The sequence below is a fragment of the Chiloscyllium plagiosum genome, chromosome 7 (assembly GCF_004010195.1).
Source record: "Chiloscyllium plagiosum isolate BGI_BamShark_2017 chromosome 7, ASM401019v2, whole genome shotgun sequence".
NCBI classification, from domain to species: domain Eukaryota; kingdom Metazoa; phylum Chordata; class Chondrichthyes; order Orectolobiformes; family Hemiscylliidae; genus Chiloscyllium; species Chiloscyllium plagiosum.
Genome location: NC_057716.1, coordinates 109,102,384 through 109,127,528, shown reverse-complemented (window position 1 = coordinate 109,127,528; position 25,145 = coordinate 109,102,384). Strand labels below are relative to the sequence as shown.

At 46.2% G+C, this 25,145-nt stretch overlaps 1 protein-coding gene across 1 annotated transcript in view; it reads left to right on the top strand.

Moving 5' to 3' along the window:
- LOC122551865 (unconventional myosin-X-like) overlaps positions 1-25,145 on the top strand; it is a 230,211-nt gene that overhangs the window by 167,238 nt on the left and 37,828 nt on the right. The window contains exons 30-37 of the mRNA XM_043694412.1: positions 2,773-2,828; positions 3,623-3,765; positions 14,797-14,991; positions 16,401-16,558; positions 17,422-17,545; positions 22,241-22,538; positions 23,657-23,864; positions 24,917-25,053. Coding sequence (XP_043550347.1) covers positions 2,773-2,828; positions 3,623-3,765; positions 14,797-14,991; positions 16,401-16,558; positions 17,422-17,545; positions 22,241-22,538; positions 23,657-23,864; positions 24,917-25,053 — 1,319 coding nt within the window. The remainder of the gene's footprint in view (positions 1-2,772; positions 2,829-3,622; positions 3,766-14,796; positions 14,992-16,400; positions 16,559-17,421; positions 17,546-22,240; positions 22,539-23,656; positions 23,865-24,916; positions 25,054-25,145) is intronic.

Genomic DNA, 25,145 nt, shown 5'->3' with positions numbered 1-25,145 from the left:
GAAACTTTATTGCTGGAACAGCACAGCAGGTCAGGCAGCATCCAGGGAACAGTAGATTCGATGTTTCGGGCACAGGCCCTTCTTCAGGAAGGAGGAACCATTCCTGAGGAAGGGCCTGTGCCCGAAACGTCGAATCTCCTGTTCCCTGGATGCTGCCTGACCTGCTGTGCTGTTCCAGCAATAAAGTTTCAACTCCAGTCGATATTGGGAAAGTTGAAGTCACCCATAACATCCTGAAGAAGGGCCTGTGCCCGAAACGTCGAATCTCCTGTTCCCTGGATGCTGCCTGACCTGCTGTGCTGTTCCAGCAATAAAGTTTCAACTCCAGTCGATATTGGGAAAGTTGAAGTCACCCATAACAACAACCCTGCTACATCTGCATTTCTCCAGAATCTGCCCACCTATAGGATCTTCAACCTCACTACTGCTATTAGGGGGTCTGTAGAAAACCCACAATGTGGTGACTGTTCCCTTGCTGTTCCTAACTCCCACCCATACTGACTCAATAGACAAACCTTCCTCAACAACCTTTGTTTCTGTAGCTGTGATGCACTCTCTGATTAGCAATGCTACACCCCCTCCTCTTTTACCACCCTCCCTGATCTTTTTAGATGTTCTAAGTCCTGGAATACCTCGCAACCATTCCTGCCCCTGTGAAACCCACGTCTCCGTTATGGCCACAACATCGTAGCCCCAAGTACGGATCCATGCTCTCAGTTCATCACTCTTATTTCTGACACTCCTTGCGTTAAAGCATGATTTGGAGATACCAATGTTGGACTGGGTGTACAAAGTTAAAAATCCCACAACACCAGGTTATAGTGCAACAAGTTTACTTGGAAGCACTAGCTTTCGGAGCGCTGCTGTCATCAACCACCTGATGAAGGAGCGGCGCTCCGAAAGCTAGTGATTCCAATTAAACCTGTTGGACTATAACCTGGTGTTGTGTGATTTTTAACTGCTTTAAAGCAGACACACTTTAACCGATCCCTTTGTTTCATCACGTGAAAAACCTTCCCAATAGATTCACTACATCCTGTGGGTGGCAGAAAAGGAAAGAAGGAAATATGGCTGTGGAAGTGAGTCTTAGTAAATACCTTGTCTAACACTGAGAGAAAAGGAAAAGGGTAAGTTAGACTCGAAACGTCAGCTCTATTCTCTCCTTACAGATGCTGCCAGACCCGCTGAGATTTTCCAGCATTTTCTCTCTTTGGGCACTACATCCTGTCACTGCCCCATCTACAAGAGACCCCCCCCACCCAACTCTTGGATGTGTAGCTGTGGTTCCCACCCCCCTGCCAAACTAGTTTAAATCCTCCTGAACAACACGAGCAAATCTCCCACTCAGGACATTTGCGCCCCTCCAGTTCAGGTGCAACCCGTCCTTGATGTACAGATCGCACCTTCCCCAGAAGGCATCCCAATGGCCTAAGTATCTGAAGCCCTCCCTCCTCCACCAGCCTCGCAGTCAATAGAGCTTTACTCTGTATCAAACCCTGTGCTGTCCCTGTCCTGGGAGGGTTTGATGGGGGACAGTGTAGAGGAAGCTTTACTCTGTATCTAACCCTGTGCTGTCCCTGTCCTGGGAGGGTTTAATAGGGGGCAGTGTAGTGGGAGTTTTACTCTGTATCTAACCCTGTGCTGTCCCTGTCCTGGGAGGGTTTGATGGGGTGGCAGTGTAGAGGGAGCTTTACTTCAAGTTTAAATAGTAGAGATAGCTTTACTCCGAGTCTAACCCTAGAACATAGAACAATACAGCACAGAACAGGCCCTTCGGCCCACGATGTTGTGCCGAACATTTGTCCTACCTTAAGCACCCATCCATGTACCTATCCAATTGCTATTTAAAGTTCGCCAATGATTCTGACTCTGCCACTCCCACAGGCAGCGCATTCCATGCCCCCACTACTCTCTGGGTAAAGAACCCACCCCTGACATCTCCCCTATACCTTCCACCCTTCACCTTAAATTTATGTCCCCTTGTAACACTCTGTTGCACCCTGGGAAAAAGTCTCTGACTGTCTACTCTATCTATTCCTCTGATCATCTTATAAACCTCTATCAAGTCACCCCTCATCCTTCGCCATTCCAACGAGAAAAGGCCTAGCACTCTCAACCTATCCTCGTACGACCTATTCTCCATTCCAGGCAACATCCTGGTAAATCTTCTCTGCACCCTCTCCAAAGCTTCCACATCTTTCCTAAAGTGAGGCGACCAGAACTGCACACAGTACTCCAAATGTGGCCTAACCAAGGTCCTGTACAGATGCAACATCACTTCACGACTCTTGAATTCAATCCCTCTGCTAATGAACGCTAATACACCATAGGCCTTCTTACAAGCTCTATCCACCTGAGTGGCAACTTTCAAAGATCTATGAACATAGACCCCAAGATCCCTCTGTTCCTCCACCTTACTAAGAACCCTACCGTTAACCCTGTATTCCGCATTCTTATTTATCTTTCCAAAATGGACAACCTCACACTTGGCAGGGTTGAACTCCATCTGCCACTCCTCAGCCCAGCTCTGCATCAGCTCTGTGTGTGTTAATTTGATTTTGGATTATTCTGAAAGGAGACACCTGTTTAACATATGACGTTGCTTAGATTTTCTTTCGTGTTTGCAGGATCCTGAGATATGCAGCCAGAGATCTGAAAACTGCAAAATTGAGAATTCTGAGATTGGTCGATATAGGATTAGTGTCACTAAGTTTGCATATGTGCCCATTGACAGTGATTAATCTGACTTTGCATTCTATTTCTTTGGTGCAGGGCACTGTGGATGTTGGATTGATTGAGTCCGTGTGTGCCTCCGACAACCCTGACAGGTAATATTGAGTGGCTGAGGAACTGGAGACCATTTAGCCCCTTGGGCTGGGTATACAAACAAGGAGGAGGCCATTCAGTCTTTGGAGTCCATTACACAGGAACAGGGGAAGGCCTGTTAGCCCTGGAGGCTATTTTACAAAGTTATCTCGACCAGGCTGATCTGTATCTTTACTCTATTTCCCTGCCTTTCTTAATATTCCAGTTACCCAGTAAGAATGCATTGACCTCCAGGGCTAACAGATTTCTCCTTTGCCTTGTGTGAAGAAGTGCTCCCTGACACATCAGCCCGTAATGACCTGAACTCTGAGTGGAACTGCTGCTTCTCTCTTTCTCAATTTCCCGGGACACTGGAATGGAACCAGCCAATGGGAAGTTAGCAAATATTGAAGAAAGCGAGAGAGAGAAAATAGAGAACTACAAACTAATTAAACCAAACATCAATCATAGGGAAAAGGCTAGAAAGTGATTTAGTAAAGTCCTAAATGCATTTAGAAAATCAAACATCCATCAGTCACCATGATTCCGAGAAGAGAATGGAGTTTGACATACTAACTATTTTTAAGAATATAATTTATAAGTGCAGAGATGGGCACAAGGAGACACATTGTAATTGAATCTCTAGTGCTGTTCTGTCCTGGGAGTGTTTGATGGGCACAGTGTAGAGAGAGCCTTCCTCTGTATCTAACCCTGGGCTGCATTGGAATCGGTTTCCCAGTGAGAGTCATCTCCTCAGGACATGATGGGAATGTGGAGAAGGTGAATATTTACTTTCCAATCTGTTTTGTATTTTCAGACCAAATTCTTTTGTCATTATCCTGGCGACCCGTGTGATTCACTGTAACTCTGTCAGTCCGGAAGAAATGCATCACTGGATATCTCTGCTTCAGAAATCCAAGGGAGAGGCCATGAATCTGGGACAAGAATTCATTGTTCGTGGTAAATGCGGCTCAGGGAGTGGGACTGGAGGAGGGATGCTGGTTCTACACTGGTCGGGTGAGGGGTTGGTGCTGATGTGTGTATGTTTGTGGAGGTAGGCAGGTCTGGAATAGGGGTGGGGGGGGGGGGGGTAGGCCAGGCCAATGTAGAACAGTTACCTGTTGCCATTTGCTCAGTGTCCCATCCTTGGTGTCAGAGTTCCTGTTCTCTCTGAGTCATGTGGTCACAGATTGTCCTAGCTCCATGCAGACAGGACACAGATTGGCTCATTGCGAATGTGAGTGTCACTGCCAGCATTTATTGACTGTCCCTAATTACACTCGAACTGAGAAGCTTTTAGGCTATTTTGGAAGGGTAGTTAAAAATCAAACACATTTCTGTGTGTCTGGAGTCAGGTTTAGGCCAGAGTAGGTAAGGGTGTCAGGTTTACCTCCTGAAAGGACACCAGTTATTTTGGTTTTAAGGAATTTGGTTATTGCTTAGAAAAGGCACATTTTGTTAAAGCTGTATTCCTGATGAAGGGCTTTTGCCCGAAACGTCGATTTTACTGCTCCTCGGATGCTGCCTGAACTGCTGTGCTTTTCCAGCACCACTCTAATCCAGAATTTTGTATTACACTTATCAGGGCAATTCAGAGAAATATTAATTTAAGGAGTAAAGCCAACATTTTAGAATATAGGAACAGGCTATTCAGGCCATTGACCATGTACCACCATTTAACATTATCATGGCTGAAGAAACAGTTTACTGCCTTTTACCCACTGCACTCCACCGTCATGATTTTGTTTTAGATTACTTACAGTGTGGAAACAGGCCCTTCGGCCCAACAAGTCCACACCGACCCTCTGAAGAGCACCCACCCAGACCCATTCCCCTACATTTACCCCTTCACCTAACACTACGGGCAATTTAGCATGGCCAATTCTCCTAACCTGCACATTTTTGGACTGTGGGAGGAAACCCACGCAGACACGGGGAGAATGTGCAAACTCCACACAGAGAGTTGCCTGAGGTGGGAATTGAACCCGGGTCTCCGGCACTGATGTTGTACATCACTGGGAATCAGAAATTTCTCTGTCTTTACCTTAAACATACTCAAATACCGAGTTTCTATGGTAGAGAATTCTAAAGGTTCACAACTCTGAGTAAAATAAATTCCCCTCATCTTGGCCCTATGGCTTCTCCTTTATTGTTAAATTGTAGTTACTGACTCTCCCAGTCAGAGCAAGCATCTTACCTGCATCTACGCTGTCTGCACTGGGCCCAGTTTGCCCAAACTGGTGACAGGTCAGTCCTGCCTCCCAGTAACATGTTTGCTGAACCTATGGCAATAATATCTCTCGAGAGATAAGAGACAGAACTGCACAGACTACTCCAGGAGCAATCTAACCACGTTCCTGTACAACTGAAGCAAGACTTCACCACCCCGTACTCAAATCCTCCAGTAATAAATGTTAACATTCCATTAGCTTTTCTAATATAGTTACTAGTAACTATAGGCCGGTGAGTCTCACTTCTGTTGTGGGCAAAGTCTTAGAGAGAATTGTAAGGGATAGGATTTATGCACATCTGGATAGGAATAATGTGATCAAGGATAGTCAGCATGGTTTTGTGAAGGGCAGGTCGTGCCTCACAAACCTTATTGAATTCTTTGAAAAGGTGACGAAGGAGGTTGATGAGGGGAAAGCGGTAGATGTGGTATATATGGATTTTAGTAAGGCGTTTGATAAGGTTCCCCATGGTAGGCTACTGCAGAAAATACGAGATATGGCATTGAGGGTGAGTTGGAGGTTTGGATTAGGAATTGGCTGGATGGAAGAAGACAGAGGGTAGTAGTTGATGGCAAAGTTTCTTCATGGAGTGCCGTCACTAGCGGTGTTCCGCAAGGATCTGTTTTGGGACCATTGCTGTTTGTCATTTTTATAAATGACCTGGAAGAGGGGTTAGAAAGTTGGGTGAGCAAGTTTGCGGATGACACAAAAGTCGGAGGAGTTGTTGACAGTGAGGAAGGATGTGGCAGGATACAGCAGGATATAGAGAAGCTGCAGAGCTGGGCAGAAAGGTGGCAAATGGAATACAATGTAGCTAAGTGTGAGGTGACTCACTTTGGGAAGAATAACAAAAAGATGGGGTACTGGGCTAATGGTCGGATACTTGGTAGTGTGGATGAGCAGAGGGATCTTGGTGTCCATGTACACAGATCTCTGAAAGTTCCCACCCAGGTAAATAGTGCGGTGAGGAAGGCATATGGCGTACTGGCTTTTATTGGTAGAGGAATTGACTTCCGGAGTCCTGAGGTCATGATGCAGTTGTATAAAACTCTGGTGCGGCCGCATCTGGAATATTGTGTGCAGTTTTGGTCGCCATACTATAGGAAGGATGTGGAGGCACTGGAACGGGTGCAGAGGAGGTTTACCAGGATGTTGCCTGGTATGGAAGAAAAATCGTATGAGGAAAGACTGAGGCACTTGGGGCTGTTTTCACTAGAGAAAAGAAGGTTTAGGGGTGACTTGATTGAGGTGTACAAGATGATTAGGGGGTTAGATAGGGACGACAGTATGAACCTTTTCCCGCGTATGTAGTCGGGTATTACAAGGAGGCATAGCTTTAAATTAAGGGGGGGTAGATATAGGACTGAAGTTAGGGGTAGGTTCTTCACTCAGCGAGTCGTAAGTTCATGGAATGCCCTGCCAGTAGCAGTGGTGGACTCTCCCTCTTTATGGGCATTTAAGCAGGCATTGGATAGGTATATGGAGGATAGTGGGTTAGTATAGGTTAGGTGGGCTTGGATCGGCGCAACATCGAGGGCCAAAGGGCCTGTACTGCGCTGTATTCTTCTATGTTCTATGTTCTAATAGCTTGTTACGCCTACATGTTAGCTTTCAGTGCCTTGTTGATGTTTGTACTGTATGAGTGGACAGTGCTGATTTATTGGCAATTTCACTTTGATTGATATTGTTAAAATGAAAAGTGCTGCAATTAATAATGATGGACAGTTCTCTGTTAGGCTTTGTTTAAATTTTAAATAAAGACATTTGATTCTGATTGGTCAAGGTAATCTGAGAACTAAAAAGTGGATAGCTGTCACTGATTTTGTTAAGTTTAAACAGCCATGCTAATGTTATATTTGGTAATGTAAGAGACTGGGTGTGCACATCATGAAATTGAAGAATACAACAGATCTTTATGGCAATTAACTATTATACACTAACTTTACATTCTTCAGACATACAAGTGTCTGGGGTAATATTAAGCTATTGTATTCCATCAGAGGAGTCTGCTTCCAGAACATCAATATTGAACATAGAACATTACAGCGCAGTACAGTCCCTTTGGCCCTCGATGTTGTGCCGACCAGTGGAACCAATCCGAAGCCCATCAAACCTACACTATGCCATTTTCATCCATATGTCGATCCAATGATCATTTAAATGACCCAAAGTTGGCAAGTCTACTACTGTGCAGGCAGTGTGTTCCACACCCCTACTACTCTGAGTAAAGAGACTACCTCTGACATCTGTCCTATGTCTATCACCCCTCAATTTAAAGCTATGTCCCCTCGTGTTAGCCATCACCATCCGAGGAAAAAGGCTCTCCCTGTCCACCCTATCTAACACTGATTATCTTAAATGTCTCAATTAAGTCACCTCTCAACCTTCTTCTCTCTAACGAAAACAGCTTCAACTCCCTCAGCCTTTCCTCGTAAGACCTTCCGTCCATATCAGGCAACATCCGAGTAAATCTCCTCTGCACCCTTTCCAGAGCTTCCACATCCTTCTTATAATGCGGTGACCAGAACTGTACGCAGTATTCCGAGTGCGGCTGTACCAGAGTTTTGTACAGCTGCAGCATGACCTCATGGTCCAAAACTCAATCCTTCTACCAATAAAAGCTAACACACCATATGTCTTCTTAACAACCCTGTCAACCTGGGTGGCAACTTTCAAGGATCTGTGTACATGGACACCAAGATATCTCTCCTCATCTACACTACCAAGAATCTTACCATTAGCCCAGTACTCCTTATTCCTGTTGCTCCTTCCAAAGTGAATCACTTCACACTTTTCTGCATTAAACTCCATTTCCCACCTCTCAGCCCAGCTCTGCAGCTTATCTATGTCTCTATGTCCCTCTGTAACCTGCAATATCCTTCGTCACTACCCACAACTCCACTGACCTTAAGTGTCATCCGCAAATTTACTAACCCATCCTTCTACTCCCTCATCCAGGTCATTTATAAAAATGACAAACAGCAGTGGCCCCAAAACAGATCCTTGTGGTACTCCATTTGTAACTGAACTCCAGGATGAACATTTCCCATCAACCACCACCCTCTGTCTTCTTTCAGCTAGCCAATTTCTGATCAAAACCGCTAAATCACCCTCAATCCCATTCCTCCATATTTTGTACCATAGCCTACCATGGGGAACCTTATTAAACGCCTCACTGAAATCCATAAATACCACATCAACCGCTTTACTCTCATCCATCTGTTTGGTCACCTTCTCAAAGAACTCAATAAGGTTAGTGAGGCACGACCTACCCTTCACAAAACCGTGTTGACTATCCCTATTCAAATTATTCCTTTCTTGATGATTATAAATCCTATCTCTTATAACCTGTTCCAACACTTTACCCACAATCGAAGTAAGGCTCATTGGTCTGTAATTACCAGGGTTGTGTCTATTCCCCTTCTTGAACAAGGGGACAACATTTACTATCGTCCAGTCTTCTGGCACTATTCGTGTGGACAATCACGACATAAAGATCAAAGCCAAAGGTTCTGCAATCTCCTCCCTGGCTTCCCAGAGAATCCTAGGATAAATCCCATCTAGCCCAGGGGACTTATCTATTTTCACACTTTCCAGAATTGCTAACACCTCCTTCTCTTGGACAACATTGTCTTTTTCCAGTGTGAATACTGATGAAAAATATTCATATTCATCCTTGGATCCCATGCACAACTTCACAATACTGTCCTTGATTGGCCCTAACCCTACTCTCGTCATTCTTTTATTCCTGATATACCTATAGAAATCCTTAGGGTTTTTCTTGATCCTATCCATCAACAATTTTTCATGTCCCCTCCTGGCTCTTGTTAGCTCTCACTTTAGGTTCTTCCTGACTAACCTGTAACTCTCAAGCTCCCTAACTGAGCCTTCACGTCTCATTCTAACATAAGCCTTCTTCTTCCTCTTTACAAGACATTCAACTTCTTTAGTAAACCACGGCTCCCTCGCTCAACCACTTCCTCCCTGCCTGACAGGTACATACTTATCAAGGACACACAGGAGCTGTTCCTTGAATAAGCTCCACATTTCAAGTGTGTCATCCCCTGCAGTTTCCTTCCCCATCTTATGTATCCTAAATCTTGACTAATCACATCATAATTGCCTTTCACCCAGCTATAACTCTTGCCCCACAGTATATACCTATCCCTTTCCATCACTAAAGTAAACATAACCGAATTGTGGTCACTATCACCAAAGTGCTCATCTACCTCCAAATCTAACACCTGGCCGGATTCATTACCCAGTACCAAATCCAATGTGTCATCGATCCTTGTTGGCCTGTTTACATACTGTCAGGAAACATTCCTGCATGCATTGGACAAAAACTGACCCATCTAAAGTACTCGAACTTTTGTATTCCCAGTCAATATTTGGAAAGTTAAAGTCCCCCATAACAACTACCCTGTTACTTTCACTCCTGTCGAGAATCATCTTTGCTATCCTTTCCTCTAAATCCCTGGAACTATTCAGATGCCTACAGAAAACTCCCAACAGGGTGACCTTTCCTTTCCTATTTCTAACCTCAGCCCATACTACCTCAGTTGATGAGTCCTCAAACTTTCTTTCTGCCACTGTAATACTGTTCTTGACTAACAATACCACACCTACCCCTCTTTTACCATTTTGTCTGTTCTTACTGAAACATCGAAATCCTGGAAACTGCACCAACCATTCCAGTCCCTGTTCTACCCATATCTCTGAAATGGCCACAACATTGAAGTCCCAGGTACTAACCCATGCTGCAAGTTCACCCGCCTTATTCCAGATGCTCCTGGTGTTGAAGTAAACACACTTCAAACCAACTTCCTGCCTGCCAGTGCACTCATGCAATCTTGAAATGTTAGTTCTGACTTCACTACACTCATCCATGTATATACATGAACTACAATTTAGGTTCCCACCCTCCTGCTGCATTAGTTTAAACCCGCCTGAAAAGCATTAGCAAATTTCCTCTGCCAGGATATTGGTGCCCCTCTGGTTCAGGTGCAGACCATCCTGTTTGTAGAGGTCCCACATACCCCAGAAAGAGCCCCAGTTATCCAGGAATCCAAAACCCTCCAACCTGCACCATCCCTGTAGCCATGTGTTCAACTCCTCTCTCAGCCTTGCTAACACGTGGCACAGGCAACAAACTAGAGATAACAACTCTGTTTGTTCTAGCACTAAGCTTCCACCCTAGCTCCCTCAATTTCTGCTTTAAATCCCCATCTCTCTTCCTCCCTATGTCATTGGTCCCTATATGGACCACGACTTGGGGTTGCTCCCGCTCCCCCTCAAGGATCCCGAAAAGACGTTCAAAGACATCACAAACCCGGGCACCTGGAAGACAACACACCAACTGTGAGTCTCTCTTGTTCCCACAGAACCTCCTATCTGTCCCCCTAACTATCGAGTCCCCAGTGACAACTGCTCTGCTCCTCTTCCCCCTTCCCCTCTGGGCAGCAGGGACAGGCTGTGCCCCATTGCTTATTCCTGGTAAGTTGTCCCTCCCGACAGTATCCAAAACAGTATACTCGTTGTTGAGGGGAATGGCCACAGGAGATCCCTGCACTGCCTGACAGTTCCCTTTCCCACCCCTGACAGTAAACCATCTAACTTCTTCACGTGGCTGTGGGGTAAATACCTCCCTGTAACTCCTCTCAATAACCGCCTCCGCCTCCTGAATGATCCAAACCTCAACCAGCTCCAGCTCCAGTTCCCTAATGTGGTTTTTGAGGAGCTGGAGTTGGGTACAGTACCCGCAGATGAAGTCAGCAAGGACACTAGTGGTGACCCTTGCCTCCCACATTCTGCAGGAGGAACATTCAACTACCCTAACCGCCGATCTTAGTATTCCAAATTCCCAATGATTCAACTGAAAAACTAAAAAAAACTTTATTCATCGATTGTTCTCTATTCCTACCAACCCTATCCTTCACTCTAACAGGAACATAATGCCAATAGTATATAGAACAATACAGCGCAGAACAGGCCCTTCGGCCCTCAATGTTGCACCGACCTGTGAACTAATCTAAGCCCATTCCCCTACACTATCCCATCATCATCCATGTGCTTATCCAAATATTATTTAAATCTCCCTAATGTGGCTGAGTTGACTACATTGGTAAGTAGGGCATTCCACACCCTTACCACTCTCTGGATAAAGAACCTGCCTCTGACATCTGTCTTAAATCTATCACCCCTCAATTTGTAGTTATGCCCCCTCGTACACGCTGACATCATCATCCTAGGAAAAAGACTTTCACTGTCTACCCTATGTAATCTTCTGATCATCTTGTATGTCTCTATCAAATCCCCTCTTAGCCTTCTTCTTTCCAATGAGAACAGACCCAAATCCCTCAGCCTTTCCTTATAAAACCTTTCCTCCAGACCAGGCAACACCCTGGTAAATCTCCTCTGCACCTTCCCCAATGCTTCCACATCCTTCCTGCAATGGGGTGACCAGAACTATACACAATATTCCAAGTGTGGCCGCACCAGCATTTTGTACAGTTGCAACATGACATCATGGCTCCGGACCTCAATCCCTCTACCGATGAAACCTAACACACTATATGCCTTCTTAACAGCACTATCAACCTGGGTGGCAACTTTCAGGGATCAATGTACATGGACACCAAGATCCCTATACACATCCACACTACCAACAATTTTTCCATCGACCCAGTACTCTGCCTTCCTGTTATTCTTCCCAAAGTGCATCACCTCACATTTATCTGCATTGAACTCCATTTGCCACCTCTCAGCCCAATTCTGCAGTTTATCCAAGTCCCCCTGCAACCTGTAACATTCTTCCAAACTGTCCACTACTCCACTGACTTTAGTGTCATCTGCAAACTTACTAATCCATCCATTTGTGCCTGCGTCCAAGTCATTTATAAAAATGACAAACAGCAGTGGTCCCAAAACAGATCCATGTGGCACATCACTAGTAACTGGACTCCTGACTGAATATTTTCCATTAACCACCAGTCATTGCCTTCTTTCAGAAAGCCAGTTTCTAATCCAAACTGCTAAATCACCCTCAATTCCATGCCTCTGCATTTTCTCCATCAGCCTACCATGTGGAACCTTATCAAAGGCTTTACTGAAGTCCATGTCTACCACGGCAACTGTCCTACCCTCATCTACATGCTTGGTCACCTTCTCAAAAAACTCAGTGAGATTTGTGAGACATGACCTGCCCTTGACAAAACCATGTTGACTATCTGAAATCAAATTGTTATTTGCTCGATGATTATAAATCTTATCTCTCATAATCCTTTTCAAAACTTTTTCTACAACAGACATAAGACACATTGGTCTATAATTACCTGGGTCTTCTCTAGTACTCTTCTTGAACAAGGGCATAACATTTTTTTAAAATTTGATAAGATTATCTACAGTATGGAAACAGGCCCTTTGCCCAACAAGTCCACACTAATCCTCCAAAGAGTAACCCACCAGACCCATTCCCTATATTTACCCCTGTCTAATGCAGCTAACACTATGGGCAATTTAGCATGGCCACTCCACCTGACCTGCACAGCTTTGGACTGTGGGAGGAAACCAGAGCACCTGGAGGAAACCCACGCAGAAACAGGGGAGAATGTGCAAACTCCACACAGACAGTCACCCGAGGCGGGAATCGAACCTGGGTCCCTGGCAATGTGAGACAACAGTGCTAACCACCACAGTTTTCAATCTTCCAGTCCTCTTGTACAAAACCTGTAGATAATGACGACTCAAAGATCAAAGCCAAAAGGCTCTGCCATCTCCTCCCTAGTTTCCCAGAGAATCCTTGGATAAATCCCATCCAGCCCAGGGGACTTATCTACTTTCACACCTTCTAGAATTGATAACACCTCCTATGAACACTTTTGGAAGCCTCCGACTTGCCAGTTGACTCTTTACCTGTGAACAGTATACTCCAGTTAACGTTTGAAAGTTCATGTCTCATACTGTCAAAATTTGCCTTACTCAAATTAAGGACTTTAACTTTCATACAAGATCCTTTTCCATTAATATTTTAAGATTAACATAATAATGGTCACTGGTCCTAAAGTGCTCCCCCACTAATACTTCAGTCACTTGCCTTGCCTTATTTCCCAAGAGAAGATCAAGTTTTGCTCCATCTCTAGTATCTTCATATTGATAAATAAAATTTTCTTGAACACGTTACAATACTGCAGTTATTATTATGCACGTCCCTTTAAGGCATACTGACCATAATAGACCTCTATTTCAAAGAATGAAAACTGACCTTTACAGATATACATGGTTAGATATAAACATGTGTTGCCAGTACAATAATTACACAAATAGTAGAGACAGATTTTAAATGACTAATACTTAACATTTAACACTTTGGAGGTCCTGATCTGTTGATTGTTCACTGTTCTGGAGAAGGCCACCTTGTACTTTGTTACACTTGTTTGCTCCCTGTGGGGATGTGAGTGGGGATTATAGAGAGGATGAGCACAGTGCTACAGAGAGCCAATCAAGAGGAGGAGAAAAGAGAAATGTAGTTGTAATTGGGGATGGTATAGTCAGGGAATAGACACTGTACTCCTTGGGTAGGATTGACAGTCCCAAAGGCTGTATTGCCTGCCTGGTGCCCGGGTTCAGGTTCTCTCATCTGGGCTGCAGAGAACTTGGTGTGGGAGGAGAAAAATCCAATTATCTTGGTCCATGTAGGTACCAACAATATGGGACAACACGGTGGCTCAGTGGTTAGCACTGCTGCCTCACAGTGCCAGGAACCCAGGTTCGATTCCAGCCTCGGGCGACTGTCTGCGTGGAGTTTGCACATTCTCCCTGTGTCTGTGTGGGTTTCCTCCGTGTGCTCCGGTTTCCTCCCACAGTCCAAAGATGTGCAGGTCAGGGTGAATTGGCCATGCTAAACTGCCCACTGTGTTCAGGGATGTGTAGGCTAGGTGCATTAGCCAGGGGTAAATATAGGATAATAGGATAGGGAAATGGGTCTGGGTGGGTTACTCTTCATTGGGTCGATGTGGACTTGTTGGGCTGAAGGACCTGTTTCCACACTGTACGGATTTTATGATTCTGCTGAGGGAATATGAGCAGCTAGAGGCTAAATTAAAAAGCAGGACCAAAAAGGTGATAATCTGTGGATCACTATCTGAGCCACGAGCAAGTTGGCACAGGGTCAATAAGATTCAAGAGGTAAACATGTGTCTCAAAGATTGATGAGGAAGAAACAGTTTCAAACAGTTTCGTGGGGGATTGGCCCCAGCCCTGGGGAAGGAAGGAGCTGTCCCAATAGGATGTGTCCCACCTGAATCATACTGGGACCAGAGACCTGGAGAACTGTATAACGAGGATTGAGCTTTAAACTGAGTAGTGGAGGGTGGGGGCACAGGTGCAGCCAGGTCGGTTGTATGGAAGATTATTTGGCCATGCTATCGAGGCCTTTTAAGATGGGAGTGTTTCTGTGGGGAAGGATCTCTGTCTGGATATGCCCTTGCATGGGGGAAGGGAGTAGATGAATCCCCCATTGAGGGAATGTCTTTGTACTGACCCTTGCAATCAGGTGGGGGAGGGGGACTCTCTGCCTGGCCAGATACAAACGGTGAATGCAGTGGATGCAGGAGCTTCTTGTGAGGAATCTTTATCTGTTGGGTCCCTGTGGCAAGGGTTCTAATTGTGGAGATTCAGTGTCCGTGTAGTGGATGTTTCCGTTCTGGGACTGGAGGGCACTCTGGGTCTCTGTGCTGAATCTCTTGTTCTCTCGTTCCAGGGTGGCTCCATAAAGAGATGAGGAGTAGTGGGAAAACCTCGTCATTGAAACTGAAGAAACGTTGGTTTTTGCTGAACAGTAACTCACTGGATTATTATAAATCTGCTGAACGAAACTCAACCAAGTTGGGCACCTTGGTATTGAACAGTCTCTGCTCTGTCATTCAACCTGACGATAAAACTTTCAGAGAAACAGGTGCTGAGAGAGTATGATTACTGAAACATTCTCCTAACTAACCTCTTAATCCATTATCAGTGTCCACGACTGTCTCTGTTCGATGAGTGTAACTTTTTGATATCAAGTTAAAAATCACACAACACCAGGTTATAGTCCAACAGGTTTAATTGGAAGCACATTAGTTTTCGGAGCGACGCTCCTTCATCAGGTAATTATGGAAGGCTCGATCGTAACACAGAATTTATAGCCCTTATAGGCTATAAATTCTGTATTACGATCGAGCCCTCCACAATCACCTGATGAAGGAGCGTCGCTCCGAAAGCTATTGTGCTTCCAATTAAACCTGTTGGACTATATCTTTGAGGAGAAAGTGAGGTCTGCAGATGCTGGAGATCAGAGATGGAAATGTGTTGCTGGAAAAGCGCAGCAGGTCAGGCAGCATCTAGGGAACAGGAGAATCGACGTTTCGGGCATTAGCCCTTCTTCAGGAAGAAGGGCTAATGCCCGAAACGTCGATTCTCCTGTTCCCTAGATGCTGCCTGACCTGCTGCGCTTTTCCAGCAACACATTTCCATCTGTTGGACTATAACCTGGTGTTGTGTGATTTTTAACTTTGTACACCCCAGTCCAACACCGGCATCTCCGAATCATGTCCTTGATATCAGTTTACTTCCTATTATCAGTTAGGAGAAAGTGAGAAATGCAGATGCTGGAGATCAGAGTTGAGTGTGTTGCTGGAAAAGCACAGCAGGTCAGGCAGCATCCGAGGAGCAGGAAAATCGATGTTTCAGGCTGGAGCCCTTCATCAGGAATGAGGTCTGCTCCTCGGATGCTGCCTGATCTGTTGTGCTTTTCCAGCACCACACTCTCAACTTCCTACTATCAGTGTCCAGGAAAGTTACTCCAAGAATACCAGTAAAAAAAGCATGTTGTTCCCAGTGTCTAGGATCGTTACTTCTGGAGTATCGGTCAGCGGGAGCATTCCTCCCGGAGTATCAATGAGTGGGAACATTACTTCCAGAGTATCGGTGTGCGGGAACATTACTCCCGGAGTATTGATGAGTGGGAACATTACTCCCAGAGTATTGATGAATGGGAACATTACTCCCAGAGTATTGATGAATGGGAACATTACTTCCAGAGTATCGGTGTGCGGGAACATTACTCCCAGAGTATTGATGAATGGGAACATTACTCCCAGAGTATTGGTGAGTGGGTGCATTACTCCCAGAATATCAGTGTGCAGGAGCATTACTCCTGGAGTATTGGTGAGTGGGAGCATTATTCCCGGAGTATCAGTGAGCGGGAACATTACTCCCAGAGTTTTGGTGTGTAATTTAGTGATAGATTATTTGGTGTTTCTTCCCATCAGTGACCGTACTCCTGAGCTAACTGTGTTGTCTGATCTGACCCTTTGCTGCCTCTAGGTTACTGGCACTTTGTGGTTCACGGAAGGAAACACTCCTATCGGCTTTACACCAAGTTACTGAATGAGGCCACACGCTGGGCGAGTGCCATTCAGAACGTCATTGACAGCAAAGTTCCCATAGAAACCCCAACGCAGCAGCTGATTCGTGACATCAAGGTAAGGACAGTCAATGGACATTAAACACAGAGAGAGCAGGAGTAGGCCATTCAGTCCTTTGATCCTGCTTGACAATTCAATATACTCATAGCCGATTATCCAACTCAGACCCCTGTTCCTACTTCCTCCTCATGCCCTTTGATCCCTTTAGCCCCAAGAACTGTACCTAACTCTTTCGTGACCTCAACCACTTTCTGTGGCAAAGAATTCCATGGGCTCCCTACTCTCTGGGGGAAGACATCTTTCCTCATCTCAGTCTGAAATGGCCTATCATGTATCCTTAGACTGTGACCCCCTGGTTCTGGTCAACATCCTTCCTGATCCTGTTAGAGTTTTATAGATTTATACGAGATCCATCCTTCATTCTCCTAAAGTGAATATAGTCCTTACTGATATAGTCTGTCTCCACACGTTAGTCCTACCATCCCAGGAATCAGTTGGGTCAGCATTCACTGCACTCCCTCCATCGCCGGAACATCCTTCCTCAGATAAGGAGATCAAAACTGCACACAATACTCCAGGTACGGTCTCACCAAGGCCCAGTATAATTGCAGCAAGACATCCCTGCTATGGTACTTGAATTCTCTTGTGTGTCTGTGTGTGAGTCTGAATGTGTATGTTCATTTCCACACTCTGCTTGTCCAGTTCACATTCTAGTCTGCAATGGCCCTGTCTAATGGCCAGGTCCAGCTTGGTTTTTGGGGATCAGTTTTATGTAGGCAATACCCCCCTCATTATTGTGTGTTCAAGGTGGGGCTTGGTTCGGGTTTGATTGAAAATGTGAAGAGATTTTGGGAAGTGACGACTCTATGCTGCAGTCTGGTTTTGATATTGACCACAGTCTATTTCCTTTTATCTTTCAGGAGAACAGTGTAAATGTGGAGATTGTGGACCAGATTTACAGAAGGAATCCAATCCTACGTTATACCCAACACCCCCTGCACTCCCCTCTTTTACCATTGCTCTATGGAGACATAAATCCCAGCTGTGAGTATCTGCTTGATGGCTCCTCTGAATAAATCTCACAGGAAACAGTGAGTGAGGGAAGAGTGCATGTATTTGTGAAAACACAGAACCCCAAGCACAGAAAGAGACAATTCAGCCCATCATGCCCATGAAAAGTTTCTGAAAGATTGTCCTATCTCAATCTCAAAGCTCTGAAAATGTCTTCCTTTCAATTTTTCCAATTCCTCCCCTATTTCCCCTTCTCCATCTCCCTGGTGGTAAGAGGTGGAGTCAGTAATTTTGCAAAAAGAATAGCCTCAGTGTTGCTGATAATGACTTCACATCACACTCAACACCCTCCACTCCAGATTTCACACTGAATGGGAGCAATTACTGATGCTCATCCAGTTGAATAATCTTCAAATACGACAAATGTTAATTTGGGTTGGGCTCGAGGAGGGGTTATTGTTCGGGGTGAGTCAAGGCCCCTGGATCAGGAAAATCAAATTCTGGAGCAGTAACAGACCATTCCACCCTGGGACCTCTTCCACTATTCTATAGGACCACGGCTTGAGTTAATAGCGACCTCAACTCTACATTGGAGAGTGCGCAGACGCCATTTTATGGGAATGGTTCAGAAACGAGAAACTTCAGTAATGAGGATGGATTGTAGAGAAGAAAGCTGAGAGGAGATTTGATGGAGATTGTCACAATCATGAGCAGGCTGGATAGAGTAGAAAGAGAGAAGCTGTTCCCTCCAATGAAATGATTAAGAATCAAGGGGACAGATTTAAAATGTTTTGCAAAAGAAGCAAATGCAAGATGAGAAAACAATTATTTCACACAGCGAGTAACTAGGGGATCACTGCCTGGAAATGAAGTGGCAACAGATTCAATTGAGGGATTAAAGAGGAAATTAGATGATTATTGAAATAGAAACCAGTGGGGTTATGGGGAAAAGCAGGAGAATGCACAAAATTAAAATGCTCAGAGTCAGTGCAGAAATGGTGCGCTTTGTTACTTCTTCAAAAAAACTCAATCAATTTTGTGAGACATAATTTCCCACACATAAAGCCATGTTGACTATCCCTAATCAGTCCTTGCCTTTCCAAATTCATGCACATCCTGTCCCTTAGGATTCCCTCCAACATCTTGCCCGCCACTGACGTCAGGCTCACTGGTTGGTAGTTCCCTGGCTTGTCTTTACTGCCCTTCCTAAACAGTGGCACCACGTTTGCCAACCTCCAGTCTTCCAGCACCTCATCTGTGACTATCGATGATACAAATATCTCAGTAAGAGGCCCAGCAATCACTTCTCTAGTTTACCACAGAGTTCTAGGGCACACCTGATCAGGTCCTGGAGATTTATCCACCTTTATGCGTTCTAAGACATCCAGCACTTCCTCCTCTGTAATATGGACATTTTGCAAGATGTCACCATCTACTTCCCTACAGTTTATATCTTCTATGTCCTTTTCCACAGTAAATACTGATACAAAGTACTCGTTTCGTATCTCCCCCATTTTCTGTTATGCATCAATAAGATCATCTCTCATTTCTCTAAACCCCAATGGTTACAGGACCAACCCCTTCAATCTTTCTTCATAAGATAACCTCCCATTCCAGGGAATAAAACAACTCACTGGAGGAGGAGGAGGCTCCACGCATATCCCTGTCTCTATGATGGAAGAGCCCAGCACATCCAGTGCAAAAGATAATGCTGAAGCATTGGCAACAATCTTCAGTCAGAAGTGCCGAGCAGATGATTCATCTCGGTCTTCTCTGGTCTTCTCCAGTGGACCCCAGCATTACAGATGTCAGTCTTCAGCCAATAGACAATAGGTGCAGGAGTAGGCCATTCTGCCCTTCGAGCCTGCAGCATCATTCAATATGATCATGGCTGATCATCCTTAATCGGTATTCTGTTCCTGCCTTATCTCCATAACCCTTGATTCCACTATCCTTGATTCCACTATCCTTGAGAGCTCTATCCAACTCTTTCTTAAATGAATCCAGAGACTGGGCTTCCACTGCCCTCTGGGGCAGAGCATTCCACACAGCCACCACTCTCTGGGTGAAGAAGTTTCTCCTCATCTCTGTCCTAAATGGTCTACCCCGTATATTTAAGCTGTGCCCACTGGTTCGGGACTCACCCATCAGCGGAAACATGTTTCCTGCCTCCAGAGTGTCCAATCCTTTAATAATCTTATATGTCTCAATCAGATCCCCTCTCAGTCTTCTAAACTCAAGGGTATACAAGCCCAGTCACTCCAGTCTTTCAGCGTAAGGTAGTCCCGCCATTCCAGGAATTGACCTCATGAACCTACGCTGCACTCCCTCAATAGCCAATTCGATTCACTCCACATGATATCAAGAAACTGTTGCAGACACTGGATACTGCAAAGGCTATGGGCCCTGACAACATTCCGGCAATAGTACCGAAGGCTTGTGCTCTAGAACAAGCTGTTACAGGGCAGTATCCACCTGATGATGTGGACAATTGCCCAGTTATGTCCCATGTATAAAAAGCAGGATAAATCCAACCTGACCAATTCCTGCCCCATCAGTCTCCTCTCGGTCATCAGTAAAGTGATGGAAGGTCATCAACAGAACTATCAAGCAGCACCTACTCAGCAATAACCTGCTCAGCACTGCCCAGTTTGGGTTCCCCCAGGGCCACTCAGCCTTTGACTATATTGCAGCCTTGGGTCAAACATGGACAAAAGAGCTGAATTCCAGAGGGGAGGGAGAGGGACAGCCCTTGACATCAAGTGTGGCATCACGGAGCCCTGGCTAAACTGGAATCAATGGGTATCAGGGGGCAAACTCTCCGCTGGTTGGAGTTGTACCTGGCACGTAGGAAGATGGTTGTGGTTGTTGGAGGTCAGTCATCTCAGCTCCAGGACATCTCTGCAGGAGTCCCTCAGGGGAGTGTCCTAGACCCAACCATCTTCAGCTGCTTCATCAATGATCTTCCCTCCATCAGAAGGTCAGAAGTGGGGATGGTCGCTGATGATCACACAATGTTCAGCACCATTCACCACCACTCAGGTACTGGAGCAGTCCATGTTCAAATGCAACAAGATCTGGACAATATCCAGGTTTGAGCTGACAAGTGGCAAGTAACATTGATGCCACAAAAAATGCCAGGCTATGATCATCACCGATAAAAAACAATCTAACCACTGCTGCTAGACATTCACTGGTGTTACCAACATCATATCCCTCACGAGGAGAAAGTGAGGATTGCAGATGCTGGAGACCAGAACTTAAAAATGTGTTGCTGGAGAAGGGCTTATGCCCGAAACATCGATTCTCCTGCTCCTTTGATGCTGCCTAACCTGCTGTGCTTTTGCAGCAACACATTTTTAAGATCATATCCCTCACTGTCAACATTTTGAGGTTACCATTGACCAGAAGTTCAACTAGACTCGCCACATAAACACAGCAGCTACAAGGGCAGGTCAGAGGCAGGGAATCCTGCAGTGAGTAACTCACCTCCTGTCTCCCATAGCCTGTCCACCATCTACAAGGCACAAGTCAAGAATATGATGGAATATTCCCCACTTGCCTGGATGGGTGCAGCTCCAACCACACTAAAGAAGCTTGACACCATCCAGGACAAAGCAGCCGCTTGATTGGCACCACTTTCACAAATATCCTCAGACAGCACCTTCCAAACCCACAAGCACTTCTATCTAGAAGGACAAGGGCAGCAGATACATGGGAATGCCACCCCCTGCAAGTTCCCCTCCAAGCCACTCACCATCCTGACTTGGAAATATATCGCCATTCCTTCACTGTCACTGGGTCAGAATCCTAGAATTCCCTCCCTAAGGGCATTGTGGGTCTACCTACAGCACATGGACTGCAGCAGTTCAAGAAGGCAGCTCACCCCCACCTTCTCAACAGGCAATTGGAGACAGGCAATAAATGCTGGGCCCAGACAGTGATCCCCACACCCCATGAGTGATTAAAATAATGTCCTCACTCTGAGCTAACCAATCCTTTGACCATGATAAGATGTTCCTTCTCGCACCATGAGCTCTTACTTTAAGTTTTGATGTGGTGTTGTGTCATAAAGTCATAGAGATGTACAACATGGAAACAGACCCTTCAGTCCGACCCATCCATGCCGACCAGTATCCCAACCCAATCTAGTCCCACCTGCCAGCACCCGGCCCATATCCGTCCAAACCCTTCCTATTCATATACCCATCCAAATGTCTCTTAAATGTTGTAATTGTACCAGCCTTCACCACTTCCTCTGGCAGCTCATTCCATACACGTACCACCCTCTGTGTGAAAAAGTTGCCCCTTAGGTCTCTTTTATATCTTTCCCCTCTCACCCTCAACCTATGCCCTCTAGTTCTGGACTCCCCTACCCCAGGGAAAAGACTTTGCCTATTTATCCTATCCATGCCCCTCATAATTTTGTAAACCTCTATAAGTTCACCCTGCAGCCCCCGACGCTCCGGGGAAAACAGCCCCAGCCTGTTCAGCCTCTCCCTGTAGCTCAAATCCTCCAACGCTGGCAACATCCTTGTAAATCTTTTCTGAATCCTTTCAAGTTTCACAACATCTTTCCGATAGGAAATCGGAGTTAAAGGATAGGATTTTGGGAAATTATTTATTTGAGTAGTTAAATGTGTTTTGACTCCAGACTAACCTGTTACCTTCCTGTCTCCTCCTTCCCGTCTCCCCTGTTTAACCACCTCCATCTCTCACTGGCTGTAGTGCAAAAGGAGAAAGGATACACAAATCTACAGGATGAAGCTGTCAGGATCTTCCATTCTCTGCAAGAACTTGAGGCCATCTCCGATCCTATTCCCATCATACAGGGAATCCTGCAAACCTGCCAGGACCTCAGATCGCTGCGGGATGAGGTTTACTGTCAGCTCATCAAACAAACCAGCCACATGCCTCAGCCAAACAGCACTGGGAACCTGCACCACTGCCGGCTGCTCAGCTGCATGAGCTGCACCTTCCTGCCCAGCCGCACCATCCTTCGCTACCTCAAGTTCCACCTGAAGAGGTTTGTTTCACAGCTATCACCTCTTCCCCCACCCCCTCCCTCCAACATCCCCATCCTGACACACTCTCCCCATTGTCCTCCCAATACCACCTCCCCATTCTGCACACCCCTCCATCCTCCCTCCCACCATTCCCCTCACCAACCTCTACCCATGTTCCCCGCTGCTTCCCCCGCCCCATCACTCACTACCTGCCTACTCCTGTATCACTTCCTGACTACCTCCGTATTCTTCCACAACCCTCACTTCACGAATTACCAGGGCGGGTGATGCACCTTGTCTCCAAACTGCTTTGATTGCATGCTAAAGCAATATCCCAGGGAGATCTCTCTGGCGGAGTGCGTCTCTCTGGCGGAGTGCGTCTCTCTGGCGGAGTGCGTCTCTCTGGCGGAGTGCGTCTCTCTGGCGGAGTGCGTCTCTCTGGGGGGGGGGGTCTCTCTGGCGGAGTGCGTCTCTCTGGCGGAGTGCGTCTCTCTGGCGGAGTGCGTCTCTCTGGCGGAGTGCGTCTCTCTGGCGGAGTGCGTCTCTCTGGCGGAGTGCGTCTCTCTGGCGGAGTGCGTCTCTCTGGCGGAGTGCGTCTCTCTGGCGGAGTGCGTCTCTCTGGCGGAGTGCGTCTCTCTGGCGGAGTGCGTCTCTCTGGCGGAGTGCGTCTCTCTGGCGGAGTGCGTCTCTCTGGCGGAGTGCGTCTCTCTGGCGGAGTGCGTCTCTCTGGCGGAGTGCGTCTCTCTGGCGGAGTGCGTCTCTCTGGCGGAGTGCGTCTCTCTGGCGGAGTGCGTCTCTCTGGCGGAGTGCGTCTCTCTGGCGGAGTGCGTCTCTCTGGCGGAGTGCGTCTCTCTGGCGGAGTGCGTCTCTCTGGCGGAGTGCGTCTCTCTGGCGGAGTGCGTCTCTCTGGCGGAGGGGAGTGCGTCTCTCTGGGGGGGGCGTGTCTCTCTGTGGGTGCATCTCTCTGTGGAAACGTCTCTCGGGAGGGAGTGAGTTTTTCATTGGGGGAGCGCCTCCAGGACAGAGTTACTGGGGCAATTCCCTTCTCCCCTGAGGTTTGTTTCTTTCTCTCTCTGTATCGTCTGTTTTCTGAGTGAATAGCTGGGCACTGCCTGATTCCAATTGTGTTTCCCCACAGGATTAGGGAGCAGTTCCTGGAGACAGAGATTGAGAAATATGCCCATTTCATTAACGAATCTCTTAAGAAAACCAAAGTGCGGGAGTTTGTGCCGTCACAGGAAGAGATTCAGGCATTGATTGGTCGGCAGGAGATGGTGACGACTGTTTACTGTCATGGTGGGGGAGCTTGTAAAATCACCATCACCTCACACACAACAGCGGGAGAGGTGAGTCACCATTAACCCAACAACCAACGACCACACAGCCAGTGGCTCAGTCATTCCCACCTGCCTGCACGTGGCCTGTATCCTTCTATTTCCTGGATGGACATGTGTCTGTCAAAATGCTTCTGGAATGTTGCTAGTGTATTTACTTCTCCCACCTCCCTGATTCCAGGCACCGATCACCCTCATCTCCTTTAAACTTGCCCCTCTCACTTTAAACCTATCCCCCCTAATATTTGACATTTCCACCCTGGGAAAGAGACCCCAACTATCCAGTCTATCCATCAATTTAGACACTTCTAGCAAGTCAGCATTCAGCTCCTGACTCTCTCGCGAAATCCAAGCTCGTTCAACCTTAAAGCTATTACACTTCAATCCATGCAACATTCTGGGAAGCCATTTTTGTATCACTCTCCAAAGTCTTCATATCTTCCTATACTGTGGTGGCCAGAGCTGGACAGAATACTCCAAATGTGACCTAACTAAATGTTTATAAAGCTGCAACATGAATTGCCAACTTTTATACTCAGTGCCTTGATGATGAAGGTAAGCATGCTGTGTGCCTTCTTTATCCCTTATCCACTTGTGTTGCTCCTTTCAGGGAGCTGTGGACGCTGTATGTTGATGCTCCTGAAGGGTCCTGCCGTCTACTATATACTTTCCTCTTGTATTTGGCCTCCCATACTGCATCACCTCACACTTATCTGGATTAAACTCCATCTGCCATTCCTCCACACAACTTTTCAACTGATCTACATCCTGCTGTATCCTTTGATAATCTTCCTCACTGTCTAAAACTCCCAATTTCCAAGTCATCTGCAAACTTTGTAATCATACCACTGACATTTTCATCCACATAATTTATAAAAAAGTACAAACAACAGAGCCACCCAAAACTTTCTCATACTCCCTCTACAAGTGAGAGTTATTCTCTTGATACTCCATTTTTGGGGAGGCATTATTTTCTGATACACCCTCTCAGGAAGGGTGGGGGAGATTATTCCGGGTGGGGTAATGGCTGTGACAATGAGCTGCCCGTTTCTGCTGGTTTCCAGGTTGTCGAGAAGTTAATCCGTGGCCTGGCGATGGAGAACAGCAGGAATATGTTCGCTCTCTTTGAACACAGTGAGGATGGTGACAAGGCGATCGAGAGCCGGGTCATTGTCGCTGATATTTTGGCAAAATTTGAGAGGTGAGAACCTGTCACTCACGGTTCTGAATAGGGAAATATCAGCGGACGGGGTCAGAGACAGGGAGAGAGGGGGGTCAGAGACAGGGAGAGAG